The sequence below is a fragment of the Helianthus annuus genome, chromosome 3, assembly GCF_002127325.2.
Source record: "Helianthus annuus cultivar XRQ/B chromosome 3, HanXRQr2.0-SUNRISE, whole genome shotgun sequence".
In the NCBI taxonomy this organism is placed as follows: Eukaryota; Viridiplantae; Streptophyta; class Magnoliopsida; order Asterales; family Asteraceae; genus Helianthus; species Helianthus annuus.
This window is the reverse complement of record NC_035435.2, coordinates 1,227,224-1,242,568: the sequence shown is the minus strand read 5'-3', so window position 1 is coordinate 1,242,568 and position 15,345 is coordinate 1,227,224. Positions and strand designations below refer to the sequence as shown.

Genomic DNA, 15,345 nt, shown 5'->3' with positions numbered 1-15,345 from the left:
AGGCTTTCTATTGATATTTCGTACTACAGAAATGTAATTTCATCATTTATTTATCTTTTCATTTTATCTAAGTATTAGATTAATAGGTTGTCCATTTGTATTTCACACAAGAGAAATTTAATTTCATCATTTATTTATGCTTTTGTTTTAATTATAGTTATAGTATGTGGACTGTTTTATTTACTTCATGAACCTTTTGTATTTGATAACAATTTCTTTTAAAGAATTTCGATATGTTCATTATAAACGTATAATGTTCTTTGTCAATACCTGGAAAACATATTATTTTGTTAGAACCGCGAAATTCGCGGGTATTAAATTAAATTACAAATTAGGGGTTTAATGAGTAGGTGCACATAAATTATCTCCCATTTAAATGATGCAGGTCTAAGATAAACTACAATATATTTTTTTTTATGTTTGGCATTTATGTATATTAAAGTGGTAAACTTTTTTTTTTTTAAACCATGTGTTACTGATCATCATGTTGTTACAGGACCAACATCATTTGCTCATGTCATTGAACAGGCAATATGCATCGCTAAGTAAATTGGGGGCAAGTATCATGTGTTTTTAATTATCACGTCACGAGTCCGAGACACTTCTATGCTTATAGAATGCTCGAAAACAAAGTATGTACTTTGTCATTAACTTATCTAATACGTCACATTATTTAAGTTTATTTTAATTATACAGTTGTGAGTATTTTTAAAATTAAATTTTCCTACCCAGGTTGCCATCAGGAACGGGCCATCAAGAATTAATGGAATCTTGATTTCATTTTTTTGATTTGATTTTTTAAATAATCAACTCTCTAACTAATCGGTCATCTATTAATTAATAATTCAATAATTCGAAAAATATGTTTTGTAAAAGTCAGTGAAATATTTGTAATAAATTAAAGACTACAAGTAACTTTAACTTTGCAATCGACTTATTCGTAATTAAATATATCAAAATATAAAAATCACATCTTTATATTATTGCTAAGATATAGATGGTTCAACATTTTGAAAAAGTGTAATATTTGCTATAATTTTGAATAAATATTTCAATGCATTAATTAATTATATTAAATAGTAATCACCCTTTCAATCGATGGATATGGTCTAAATTGAATTTATGTTTCAAGCCCATTTTCATTTTACTTTTATAAATTAGGTTATTAATCTATATGTTATACTCAGTAATCCATTATATGTTTCATTCATTCATACAATCCTTATATTCCTTTTGAAATGCTACTATTTGAGATTTTAACCAACCTAAATGCTATATCGATTTATCGCTTCAAATATGTATTCAGAGAATGGTTAGACGGGCTATCATCCTTTCATCTTGGTCTGAATCATTCTACATACGTAAAACATTATCTGTTAATATGTTAAAAATTATATGGTAATTGTTACCATTCATAAATCACATTGTTTGCATATATTATTATATACGATTAACATTGAATCATATTATATATATCCCCACAAATTTTATAAAACGGACCATTGTAATAAAATTAATAAAATATTAATATCTTTAAAAATAGAGCGACCCGTGGGTACCACGGGTTATAACCTAGTAAACATATATATTTAACCAACCATTTTTGAAAAAATAGAAAAAGTAGTATAAGACTATAAGTTGAATGAGAGAGATTCGAAAATTTGAATTTTAATCGTTGGTAAGATTTTTTTAACACGAAAGTGGCAAGCTGGTAAATAAACGGAAAGAGAGACCCTAAACCAAACACAAATGACTGCCTCATGTCTGATTTTGAGTCTTGAGCCGCTTCGTGTGCTCATGCTTTACATAATAATCTAGAGAGAGAAACTTTTAGAGCGAGAGTGCTTTGCTTTGCTGTGTGTACAATTATATTATACAAATAATAATAAACAAATATATACATATACATACAAACTTCTTACCTCATTTCAGAGATAGAGAGAGAAATATTCCAAAAAACCACTCCTCTCTGCAACAGCATCATCATCATCTTTGTGAATAATCTTCTTCGGCTTCTTGTTTATCACCGTCTAATTGTTATCATTATTTCCGATCTGAATTAGCCGGTGGTGTGTGGTTTCTCCTCCGACTTGTTTTCCTTTTTTATTGATGAGAAGGAGATCGATTGGGCTTTGTAGTCATCGTTAATGGTATGCTTTGATTCTTTGTTTTTGAAGTCAAATCTATTCAACTAAGTTTCAACATGTTTGAGATTTTGTTTTATTTCTTGTTAGTTGTTCGTACGTACTGATTGAATTAGGTTTTATTTTAAATTTAAGTTGCAATTGCAATTGTTGCTGCTGCTATTTCTAGTTGAAGTTTTTAGAGGTTAGATTGAGAGGCTAATTGAAGTAGAATCTAGGGTTTGTGGCTCATGAACTGTTCTGTATTAAACTATTATTATTGTGACCATTTCGAAAGACCTCAATGATTTGTTAATCATTTGAACTGAACAGGCATTTTAGTGTTCAAACTTCAAACCCTAAATCCAATTCTTCCGAACATTATCTTAGATATATTGGTGAATTGTAAACATGTCACATAATCATTTGATATAAATTAGTAATGCCTATGTTTAGGAAGCGTATTTCGGGTATAATAGTTTGGCTTCCTACTTATTGTTTCTCCATTTTGATGACTGATGAGGAAGAAAAATCAACAATATACTACAAACTTTGTTTAAGAAACCAAGGTTACAAACTTAACGTTACTAAAATGATATATGACTACCATTGGCTTCCTTGTCAGAGTCCATAGTATTCTATCGTTTTGACTTCTGAGAGTCCATATCCATTAAGTTGCTTTTGCCTCATAAGAATGTTTAAGTTACACGAACGTCTATTTTAACAATGGATAACTATACGTGTTGTAATTGAATTCTTCTTGAACATTTCATTATGTTCTTTTTTTTGTGTTAACAAGATAATATACTTGCAGGCGGCACCGGTTAATATTATTGTGGGGTCACATGTTTGGGTGGAAGATCGTGTGTTAGCATGGATTGACGGGGAAGTGACCCGAATTAATGGGCAAGAGCTTCATGTACATACAACAAAGGGAAAAACGGTGAGTTTTTATTTTTTATGTTACATTATATCTGTGGAAAACTACACGAAATAGAAACAAAACATACGTTTTGTTCTTTATGTTACCAACCAACTTTAAGTTAGACGCAACATAGAAACTTACTTACATGTTAGTATCAATATTAGTAACTGGCCTTATTTAACTGATCTAGCTGCCACATCCTGTCCTGTCACATACACAAAAAATGCTTATGTGAAAGTAGACTTGAAAATTTATCCGTTAACATGTTTGAAAGTGATATGTTTTCATGTAATCAATATATATGTAATATTTTAATTATAGTAATTTTACTTTTTTTTTGACTTACTGACTTGGGTTTGACTTAATGTGATGGCAGATTGTTACAAATGTCTCGAAAGTGTTCCCAAAAGATACCGAAGCTCCTCCTGGAGGTGTAGATGACATGACACGTCTTTCATATCTACATGAACCAGGTGTTTTACAAAATTTGGCAACCAGATATGAGCTCAACGAGATCTACGTGAGATATCAGACTTCACTTTTCTCAAAATAAAAAAAAGAGTGAAAATAAGAATTATCGGATTGCTTATAGTAGTTTTCCTTCTATGAATTTTGTAGACATATACCGGAAATATTCTAATTGCTATAAATCCGTTTCAAAGATTGCCTCACTTGTATGATACACACATGATGGAACAATATAAAGGAGCTGGATTTGGTGAACTTAGTCCCCATGTTTTTGCCGTAGCAGATGTTGCATATAGGTATGCTAATATATTGTCAATACATTTTTTTGTAATTTAGTTTAGTTAACTCTTTCCTGAGCTAATATTGTTTCAATCTAATAAATAGGGCGATGATAAATGAAGGGAAAAGTAATTCAATCTTGGTCAGTGGAGAAAGTGGTGCTGGTAAGACTGAAACAACAAAGATGCTCATGAGATATCTTGCACATTTAGGTGGTCGATCTGGTGTTGAAGGACGCACAGTTGAACAACAAGTTCTCGAAGTAAGATTTGAATTTACTTTACTATCCTTGACAACTTGTGTCTAGTTAGGGCTGCAGTTTGTTAAGAAAATATACGTGTTCACAAACTATTCATGTACACTTACCGAACGAGATTATATGTTCGTGTTCGTTTGTGAAGGAAATGAACGTTTTCGTGTTCGTTTGTTGATTTTAGGTAACGAACGTTCATAAACACAAATGAACACAAACTAATGCTCATGAACACAAATGGAAACAAACGAACGGAAACAAGCATTCATGAACTGAATATATATAACACTGATACCTATTAATTATCTTATTTGTCGGAATTTTGAAGTATTTAAATAAAATATAAAAACAAAAACCACTAATGAACTATCGAACACAAACGAACATACACAAACACGTTACCGAATGTCCATGAACATAAATGAATGAACACGGCCTTTGTTCATGTTCATTAATAAAAACCAAACGAACAGAATTTCTTTTTCATGTTCGTTCATTTATTTAAAAACAGAACACAAACGAACTTCCCGCCGGATGGTTCACAAACTGTTCGCTGAACGTTCGGTTCGTTTGCAGCCCTAAGTCTATTTATTGAAAAGCCATGAACAAATTTGTATTCAATTGCAGTCAAATCCGGTACTTGAAGCATTTGGCAATGCAAAGACTGTCAGGAACAACAATTCGAGGTGCATGATTGCTCTAGAACGTCCAAAATTCTGATTTCTTAGCGATGTTGTAACATTTAAATCTTTTTTTTTTATGAAACTAACTTTGAGATCGTTGATTTTGGCATGTGCAAAATAGTCGTTTTGGTAAATTTGTTGAGATACAGTTTGATAAAAGTGGGAGGATATCAGGCGCGGCTATTAGAACTTACCTGCTTGAGAGATCTCGTGTTTGCCAGATATCAGATCCTGAAAGAAACTACCATTGTTTTTATCTTCTTTGTGCCGCACCACCTGAGGTATTTTGCGAGCTAATTACGAAGATGGCCCCTTTAGTTTGGCAGATATTACAAAAATGGTCTTTATGCTTCGTTTTTTTCTTCATTTGCAGGATAGAGAGAAGTTTAAATTAGAAAGCCCACAGTCATATCATTACTTAAACCAGTCAAAATCATTTGCGCTTGAAGGTGTAAACGATGCTCATGAGTATCTTGCTACCAGAAGGGCAATGGACATTGTTGGAATCGGTGAAGAAGAACAAGTAAATATATTTCTCTTAAGTTATGTATATCTTATTATCATGTTTTCGGCCTCTTACATTTCAAAGATTTTATCAGGAAGCAATTTTCAGAGTTGTGGCTGCAATTCTTCATCTTGGTAATGTCGAGTTTGCAAAAGGAAAGGAAATTGACTCTTCGGTGCTTAAAGATGAGAAATCCAGGTTTCATCTGAATGTGACAGCTGAATTGCTTATGTAAGTTCAATTTTTTATTTATTATTTTACTATTTAATGCATGATTTCTTGCAATTTGAATTTGAATTATACGTCTTGTGGAAAAAAGGTGTGACGCTAAAAGTTTAGAGGATGCGTTGATTAAACGTGTAATGGTGACACCAGAAGAAGTAATTACAAGAACTCTTGATCCTGAAGCTGCACTCGGAAGTAGGGATGCTTTAGCTAAAACAATCTACTCTCGTTTGTTTGACTGGTAAAAATGGATCAAAATATGTAATTACATGAGTTTATTATTTATTGTTTCAGAATATAATGTTTTACTTTATATTTTGTAAACTAAATCTTGTAGGATTGTGGAGAAAATCAACAGTTCAATCGGTCAGGATCCGAACTCAAAATCACTGATTGGTGTTCTTGATATATACGGGTTTGAGAGTTTTAAGCATAACAGGTAGTATATTAGATTTGATTATTAAACCTTAATGCTTGAATTTGTAATGCTAATAATAGGTTTTGTTTGAAATAGTTTTGAGCAGTTTTGCATCAACTTCACAAATGAAAAACTGCAACAACATTTCAACCAGGTTTGATTTTATCAATCAAACTAGTGAATTACATACATGAAATTTATCGCCGCCTTATTATTATTTTTTTTTTTGCAGCATGTGTTCAAAATGGAACAAGAAGAGTACACAAAGGAAGCGATAAATTGGAGCTATATAGAGTTTGTTGACAACCAAGATGTTTTGGATCTTATTGAGAAGGTGTTGTACACCATTCTTGCTCATATGTACTCACGATTTATACATCGTATTTTGTAACGAAAACTAAGAAACTTTATTGCAGAAACCTGGAGGAATTATCTCACTTCTTGATGAAGCCTGGTATGACCCTATAAGTCTATATCAGTTTTCCTTCTGTTTTTTATATAGATGGAATTTAAAAATAAGGCTATATACTAAAAACAGAAATGGCTTATGTTAGAATATTTAATGCAGCATGTTCCCTAAGTCTACTCATGAAACCTTTGCTCAGAAGCTGTATCAGACATTTCCAAAAAACAAGCGCTTCATCAAACCCAAGCTTTCACGCACTAGTTTTACAATATCTCATTACGCAGGGGAGGTACGTTGGTGATTATCTAGTTAACTACTCTTCATCCTTATGGGATGGAGGTAAACATGTACAGAGGTTGTGTTTGGTATGAGGGTATGGGAATAGGGGAATGAAATGATGATGAAAAAGCTTTTGCGTTTAGAGGCAGGGGCGTAGGTTAGTAGGTGACCGGGGGTGCACCCGCCCCCTCCAATGTTTCGGTTAGAAGCGTATAATTTCCGATTTTTCGTCCGAAAATATTAAAATTATATAGGATCGCCCCTCCAATTATTTTGCCTAAATATTTACAAAATATATAAATCAAAGTAAAGTTTGTTACCATTTTAAATCTTAAAGGTCGTCGGGCTGAGTTGTAATTCTTCGTTCAGGTTTCATTTATCTCGTACCATTATATATATAGGGTAAAGTTCTTGTACAAATAATCTTAACATACAAATTGAAGGAAAACTCAAAAAGACAAGGTGGCATTTTTGTAATTATCAATAACTATCAAAGTTACTCTACAAATATACCTAAAAAAAACCTAACCACTCCCCCCACCCCCAAAAAAAACCTAAACCCCCCACCCCCCAAAAACCTAAAAAAAACCTACCCCCCCCCCCCCCAACCCCCCCCCCCCCCCACCCAAGCTAAAATGCTAAAAACTAAACCCCCCAAAAAACCTAAAAAAATAAAAAAACACACACAAATTATTTTATTTTATTTTTTAACATTTTTTATTAAAAAATCGCTACTTTTAGTAGCAGCCAAAAAAAAAAAATTTTTTTTTTTTTTGCTAACGATATGTAGCGATTTTTTAATAAAAAATGTTAAAAAAATTTGTGTTTTTTTTAGGTATTTTTGGTTGTAACTTTGATAGTTGGTGGTAATTACAAAAATGCCACCTTGTCTTTTTGGGTTTTCCTTCAATTTGTATGTTTAGTATGTTAAGATTATTTGTATTTGATCTTTTGCCTATATATATATTGGTCTTTTGTTTGTTAAACACTATCTAGTTTTTTATATGTAAGAACGGGTCCTTTGAATGAATAAAAGTTTTTTAGTTTTATTTGGAACTATCATTATTTGACCCGACCTGAATCGAATAGTCGGCTCGAAACATAACGATATGAAATTTTTTTTGGGTCCCATGACTTTACGCCCCCTCGAAACTTTTGGTTAAGCTCCGCCACTGTTTAGAGGATGTGGGTTTTAAGAAAGAGGGGGGATGCTCATTTTTTAACCAATAATATGTTGAGAACTGCGAGAACCTTTCCAACTTTTGTACTATCTGTTATACAAATTGACTAAAATGCATGTCAATTTCAATATGTTAAAGATTGATTTTAAAATTAATAGGTATTGATAATCTTTTGTCTAAATGCACATGTGCATATACACTATATGCAAATGTATATGCATAAATGTATATGCAACTTTTATTTTGTTTGGTCTATAAGGATAAAGTCTGAGATCACATATCTAACATAATGATACAAATTTTGTTTAATACTGTATTCATGGCCAAGCAAATGAAGGAATTTACTTCTCAATGTTTTTATTTTACATATTTGTTGAAATTACACAAACTTTTATCTTTTTACGCAACCTATCTATTTCAGTTGAATGTCGAAGGATAAAAATGAGCTTTTCCTGTATTTTTATTTTCAGTGATGACAAACTAAACAACAGATTTTAAGTAATCCTACTGGTTCTTATTCCACCATACTCTCTTTGTAGGTGACTTATTTAGCTGATCAATTTCTCGACAAAAACAAAGATTATGTGGTGGCAGAACATCAAGATTTACTAACTGCCTCAAAATGTCCCTTTGTCGTTGGTTTATTTCCTCCACTTCCTGTAGAGTCTTCCAAATCTTCAAAATTTTCCTCCATTGGTTCTCGATTTAAGGTATAAGTTCTGTTTTTTTACCTCGTCTGTATGCAAATTTAACACTTGCGTAAAAACATCTGACGAAAGATGAGTGTGTCTACTAATTGCAGCTGCAACTTCAGTCTTTAATGGAAACCTTGAGTACAACAGAACCTCACTACATTAGATGCGTGAAGCCGAACAATGTTCTTAAGCCTGCTATTTTTGAAAACTTAAACATTATCCAACAATTACGATGTGGTGTAAGTATTTTCAAGATTCTTTATGCTTAATCATCAAGTAAACTTCTATGTTTTAATTTGGTTAAAATGTACTTTTTAATGTAGGGTGTACTTGAGGCGATCAGGATCAGTTGTGCTGGTTATCCCACCAGGCGAACGTTCGATGAGTTTCTTCTTCGTTTTGGTGTTCTTTATCCGGATGTCCTGGATGGAAAGTATGGTTTTAAAGTCCTTTGTTTTCTGATTTTTTATTTATTATTTTAAATATAAGTTTTAGTTTTACAATAATGTTTTCTTATACTTTTTTTTTTCATGTAGCTACGATGAGAAGGTTGCGTGCCAGATGTTATTGGATAAAATGGGACTAAAAGGATATCAGGTAGCAACCTCACCATATTTTTATTGACTCAAATGCACTTGTGTATTGTATGCAAAAAACGGACCCTTTTAACATCGTTATAAATTCCATTAGTCTAGATGCTACACACATGGTATTTGTGAAATGTAATCTAGTGGAAACAAAATTTCTAATCTTAACTACTTTTGCAGATTGGCAAAACAAAGGTGTTTTTACGTGCGGGACAAATGGCTGAGCTGGATGCCAGGAGGGCTGAGGTTCTTGGAAATGCAGCTAGAGTCATTCAAAGGCAGATGCGTACTTATATTGCACAAAAGGAATATATATCAATACGCAGAGCTGCTATTCAGTTGCAGGCTTGCTGGCGAGGTATCTCTTATTTACACGCACACTTACATATTCCTAAACTCCATATATATATATATATATTATTTATCCGTACGGTTAATTACTTATAATTGTCTATTTCACTAAACAAGCAAGCAAGTTTTTAACCGTGATACTGTGAATCTTTTAACTCGTAACGTTCTCTTAACTTGATCAGTGAAACAACTGTGAATCTTTTAACTCGTAACGTTCTCTTAACTTGATCAGTGAAACAAAGTATTATAAGTCAACTGATTTTATTTTATGTACTTTTAGGTCAATTACTCCCACTTTTTATTTTTATCTTTTAGTTGTATTGGAGTTTGGTTGATATTTTCTATTATTTCATCAGCTTTATCTGCTTGTAAACAATTCGAACAATTAAGAAGAGAAGCAGCAGCAGTCAAGATTGAAAAGGATTTCAGGTGTTTTGTTGCTAGAAAATCATATCAAACACTTAGGGCATCTACAATTAAACTACAAACAGGATTAAGAGCAATGGCTGCTAGAGATGAATTTAGATACCGCAAGCAAACCAAGGCTGCAATCTTTATACAGGTAACATAATCAACATGGATTATAACTAAATTAGTTCCAATAAATATATGAGTTTTTAAGTTTATTTTTTGATGGAATTTGCAGGCTCACTACCGTTGCTACAAGGCATATTCTTACTACAGGAGTCTTAAAAAGGCTGTATTATATACTCAGTGTGGTTGGAGGCGAAGAGTTGCTCGGAAAGAGCTTCGGGAGCTCAAAATGGTATTTAAATCCTTAATGAAAAATTTATGTTTTCTGGTATAACAGATAGAATTGAACTATGCACCTTTTTCTATTTTGGCAACCAACTGTGAGTTAGGTGCAAAATAGAAACCAACTTACACTTATTACCAATTCTAGCTGCCAACTTATTTTATTACCGTTTGTGGCAAATGAATGACATGTTCAACCTATTGCCGCAGTATTTTATTTTTTGCTGATATTTTTAAAGTTGCTGACGTGGCATCCTATTTTTCATTTTAATGTATTATGCCACATGGCATCGGATGTGTCATTTTATAGTTATATATATATATACATACACACATATTAGAGATCATTTTCTCAAACGTGTATATTAATTTATTTTTGCTTATTTTTCAAATAAGCATTTTTTGCATATGTGGCATCTAAAGTGGCGGCTGAATGGCATTAACCAATGCCACATCAGCAATTTACATGTAAAATGAGGTTGGTTTCTAAAATGTAATAATATCTAATTTGGTTTCTATGGGCCTGCCTTGAAGTCGGTTGCAAAGTTTGGAAAAAAATGTATAGTTCGTTTCTGTTTTGTTCCATTTGCCCTTAATGATACATTTATATATTGTCAGGCTGCAAGGGAGACAGGCGCTCTTAAAGAGGCGAAAGACAAACTTGAAAAGCGCGTGGAAGAACTTACATGGCGTTTGCAGTTGGAGAAACGACTGAGGGTAATTTTATTTAACCACCCTTGCCCTTTGCCTCTATAAATTAATGTTTTTTTTTAATTCAAACCGTGGCTTAACTCTTATACAGACTGAATTAGAAGAGACAAAAGCTCAAGAAACCGCGAAGTTGCAGGAGGCTTTACGTTTGATGCAAATCCAAATAGATGAAGCAAATGCTAAAGTAATTAAAGAGTGTGAGGCAGCACGGAAAGCTATTGAGGAAGCTCCTCCAGTTGTTAAGGAAACGCCTATCATAGTTCAGGACACCAAAAAGATTGACACCTTGACTGCTGAGGTTGGAAGTTTGAAGGTAGGCACGTAAAGTAATTCATGGTTTTTTAGATTGTAACAAAACGCGAATAAATTAAATGATAATCAATTCAGTGGTGGTGGCTAACCTGATCAATATATTTGTGCAGGCTTTGATGCAATATCAAAAACAGGAGATTGAAGAGGCTAGAAAGTCTTTGATAGAAGCTAATCTGAAGAACGATGATTTAATTAAAAAATTTGAAGATGCGGAGAAACGAGCATATCAGCTTCAAGAATCCAATCAAAGGTTTGTGGTCATAGTTGATAGTAGTAAAAAAATAATAGACTAAAATGCCATTTTTCGTCCCTGAGGTTTGGCCAGTTTTGCGACTTTCGTCCAAAGGTTTGTTTTTCCTCATCTGGATCCAAAGGGTTTGAAACCTTGCCATTTTCATCCGGCTCGTGAACTCCATCCATTTTTCTCCATTAAGTCAGGGGTATTTCCATCTTTATTTTTAACTTAAAGGGCAATTCGGTCCTTTTCAATGGTATTTGGGTTTTTACATAAAGTGAAAAAGACTGAATTGCCCTTTAAGTTAGCAAAAAGACGGAAATACCCCTTCCTTAACAGAGAGAAATGGATGGAATTAACAAGCTGGATGAAAATGGCAAGATTTCAAACCATTTGGATCCAGATGCGTAAATACAAACCTTTGGATGAAAGTCGCAAAACTGACCAAACCACATGGACGAAAATGGCATTTTACTTAAAATAATATTTAAAGTGGATTTTTATGCTTAATAAAGGTTTGATCTATTAATGTGTATGTATTTTGCGCCAATGATACACTTGATTGTTTGTGATGATAAAGTGTTTCTTTTATAGGCTTGAAGAAAAGCTTTTGAACATGGAGTCTGAAAATCAAGTACTTCGCCAGCAGGCGCTGACCATGTCACCTACGGGAAAATCCATATCTGCAAGGCCGAGAACAATGATTATTCAGGTAACACAATACTGTATTTAAATTTAAATTTAAGTTTACTTTTTGCTCGATTTATAGGTATAATTATCTTTCTTTTAATGAACTTACAGAGAACTCCAGAGAATGGAAACGTTCAAAATGGAGAAACCAGGGTGGCTACACCTGTAAGGATATTATTTAATTTGCTTGAAATAAACTCCTTAAAAATATTAAAATGCTCAAAATGAATATTCTTTTATGTTTTGTCATGTTTTTCAGGAGACAACACATGCTATATCCAATTTAAGAGAGCCCGAGTCTGAGGAGAAACCACAAAAGTCCCTTAACGAAAAGCAACAAGTGAGTGACCATGATCATGGCTTTAAAATTGTAATTTAAAAGCCATTTGATATTTTTGTATTTTCTAACAACTTGATTTTCGTGTTTAGGAGAACCAAGATTTACTTATCAAGTGCATCACTCAAGATCTAGGGTTTTCAAGTGGCAAACCAGTTGCTGCTGTTTTGATATACAAAAGTCTTCTTCATTGGAGGTCATTTGAAGTTGAAAGAACTACGGTTTTCGATCGTATAATCCAAACCATTGCTTCAGCTATTGAGGTGATTTTTTTTTTTTTACCAAATTCTGGTTTGGCTTATACAGACCATATAGTAAAAACTGAATTTGACTTTTGTGTGATGAAGGTCCAAGATAGTAACGATGTGTTAGGCTACTGGTTATGTAACACTTCTACATTACTGACATTACTTCAACACACACTTAAAGCAAGTGGGGCGGCTCATATGACACCACAAAGACGGCGGTCATCATCAGCTTCTCTATTTGGAAGGATGTCACAAGTATGACGATCATAGTATTTCTTTCTTTTTTTTTTTTTTTTTTTTTTACTAAAGTGTAAGACAGTTATAATGCATAAAACTTCTTTAAATTTCAGGGATTACGTGCATCTCCTCAGAGTGCGGGACTTCCGTTTCTGAATGGTCGAGTTCTTGGTAAACTTGACGATTTACGCCAGGTGGAGGCTAAATATCCAGCCTTGTTGTTTAAACAACAACTTACTGCATTCCTTGAGAAGATATATGGAATGTTACGTGACAATTTGAAGAAAGAAATATCACCATTGCTTGGATTATGTATCCAGGTAAATTCTTCATCTTTATGTGGTTGGTGTATAATCATCATCCAAAACTATTATTAATATCGCTTAGGTTTTTGTGCCTAAAGTATGGAAGTTTACTTATTGCAGGCTCCGAGGACATCTCGCTCAAGTTTAGTTAAAGGGCGTTCGCAAGCTAATGCTGTTGCTCAACAAGCATTAATTGCTCATTGGCAGAGTATTGTTAAAAGCCTTGATAATTACTTGAAGACAATGAAAGCAAACTTTGTAAGTTCTAACCCTAAAAGTTAACATCAGTCGTTTCATAACATTTTTTTCTTGTTTACGCTTAAAAACATATTTATGTCTTGTGTTTACTGGATTTGCAGGTGCCTCCATTTTTGGTGCGCAAAGTATTTACACAGATATTCTCGTTTATTAATGTTCAACTATTTAACAGGTAAATGAAACATAAATAAGAATGCTTTTTATCCAAAATTAAATGCTATGAGTTTCTGACAGTTTATTTTTTTTATTTTGTAAATCGAAGTCTACTATTGCGACGTGAGTGCTGCTCATTCAGTAATGGCGAATATGTAAAGTCAGGGTTGGCTGAACTTGAACAATGGTGTTGTTATGCAACTGAGGAAGTAAGCCTTTTTCCTGATTGGAAATTTAAATTACTGGTAAAGGAATTTCTTTTTATTAAAATATATTTGATTTTCAGTATGCTGGAACTGCTTGGGACGAATTGAAGCATATTAGACAGGCTGTTGGATTTTTAGTTATTCATCAAAAGCCCAAGAAGACTCTGAATGAAATAACAAATGAACTTTGTCCCGTAAGAGTCTATTTTGAAATTCAACATTTCAAGTAAATAAAGATTTTTTTCCTTCTATTATTCTAAGATTTTGTGTGTGATTTGTGCAGGTGCTTAGCATACAACAATTATACAGAATTAGCACGATGTATTGGGATGATAAATACGGTACACACAGTGTTTCTTCAGAAGTAAGTTGCTTTACACCAAAAGTTCATTTTGTTGTTGTTGTTGTTGTTGTTGTTGTTATTATTATTATTATTATTTTTTTTTCTTTACTGTGAAGTTTATTATTGTTCCAGCATTCTAACAAAGGGCTGTTTTTGTAATTAGGTCATTTCAAGTATGAGAGTTATGATGACAGAGGACTCGAATAATGCTGTTAGCAGCTCGTTTTTGTTGGACGATGACTCCAGGTAAACGCTCAACAGCTTTTTTTTTTTTTTTTTAATCTTTGACAAAAGTCCTTAGGGTTGACATTTTCCCTTAAAGACTTATCACTGGTTTTGATCGATTTTCGGTCAAATTTGTATGAACCTTAAAAGCTGTTATTTAAAATGGCTACAATTTTAACTGTTAATGCAGCATACCGTTCTCTGTGGACGATATCTCCAAATCTATGCCACAAGTGGAAATAGGGGATATTGAACCTCCACCGCTGATCCGTGAAAACTCAAGTTTCGTGTTTTTACATCAACGGGCAGAATGATAGATGGAAAGAAGCCCCTTTTGATGTCATTATGGGAGCATGCATGCATACCTGTGAATACTGCATTTTTTTGTTTATTTTGGTGTGCAATTAATACCTTTTATCTTTTGTTTTTCTTTTCCAGGCAGTTTGGGTTTTTAGTAGTGTCTGGGGTTCAAATTATTTTGTGTCCCTTCTTGAGCCTTTGGGTTGGTTTAAAAAGGGATGATTAGATGTGATTTGGCAATTGATAATATTGCCAAAAGTGTGATGTTATTTAAAGGATTACGCGACGGGAGGGTGTATTTAGGGTTTATGTTTTTAGTTGCAAATTGTTAGGTTACAATTTGTAGTAGTGTCAACAAAACTGTATAGCTGCATTTTGTATACTGTATATGACACCTTCCCCTAAATACCTACTTTTGTGTTGAATCTACATTATCATACCTCTTTTTTTTCTTTCTTCACAAGAAAACATATGTTTTTCTTTGTGTTGCTATTTGTTGTATAAAAAATAACTTCCATTTAAATAATTTATTTATCTGACATTATTTATGTAATTATATACACACAATTACAAACTAATGTTTATAATCACTGTATACATATATTACCTGAGAGTAGTGTTTTTTAAATCTCCACTTTTCACATCAACTAG

General features: G+C 33.0%; 1 protein-coding gene across 1 annotated transcript; it reads left to right on the top strand.

Annotated features, from left to right (window-relative positions):
* The first annotated feature begins 1,925 nt into the window (after positions 1–1,925).
* On the top strand, positions 1,926–15,142 carry LOC118490101 (myosin-17-like). The gene is made up of 38 exons (XM_035987314.1): positions 1,926–2,150; positions 2,938–3,066; positions 3,425–3,568; positions 3,667–3,812; positions 3,901–4,057; positions 4,676–4,734; positions 4,853–5,012; positions 5,105–5,254; positions 5,331–5,467; positions 5,556–5,702; positions 5,799–5,900; positions 5,976–6,033; positions 6,112–6,213; positions 6,296–6,333; positions 6,448–6,574; positions 8,285–8,455; positions 8,548–8,679; positions 8,764–8,873; positions 8,977–9,037; positions 9,208–9,385; positions 9,735–9,940; positions 10,025–10,144; positions 10,753–10,851; positions 10,937–11,158; positions 11,268–11,407; positions 11,987–12,104; positions 12,194–12,247; positions 12,342–12,422; positions 12,512–12,682; positions 12,767–12,922; positions 13,018–13,224; positions 13,330–13,467; positions 13,569–13,639; positions 13,730–13,829; positions 13,907–14,020; positions 14,110–14,190; positions 14,333–14,415; positions 14,585–15,142. The coding sequence occupies exons 1-38, from the start codon at positions 2,148–2,150 to the stop codon at positions 14,706–14,708; spliced, it is 4,596 nt and encodes a 1,531-aa protein (XP_035843207.1). The 5' UTR covers positions 1,926–2,147; the 3' UTR covers positions 14,709–15,142.
* Positions 15,143–15,345: the final 203 nt, after the last annotated feature.

Coding starts and splice junctions, on each gene's coding strand:
- LOC118490101 (XM_035987314.1), top strand. Junction 12,248..12,341: donor AAACCAGGGTGGCTACACCT/GTAAGGATATTA, acceptor CATGTTTTTCAG/GAGACAACACATGCTATATC. Junction 13,468..13,568: donor AGACAATGAAAGCAAACTTT/GTAAGTTCTAAC, acceptor CTGGATTTGCAG/GTGCCTCCATTTTTGGTGCG.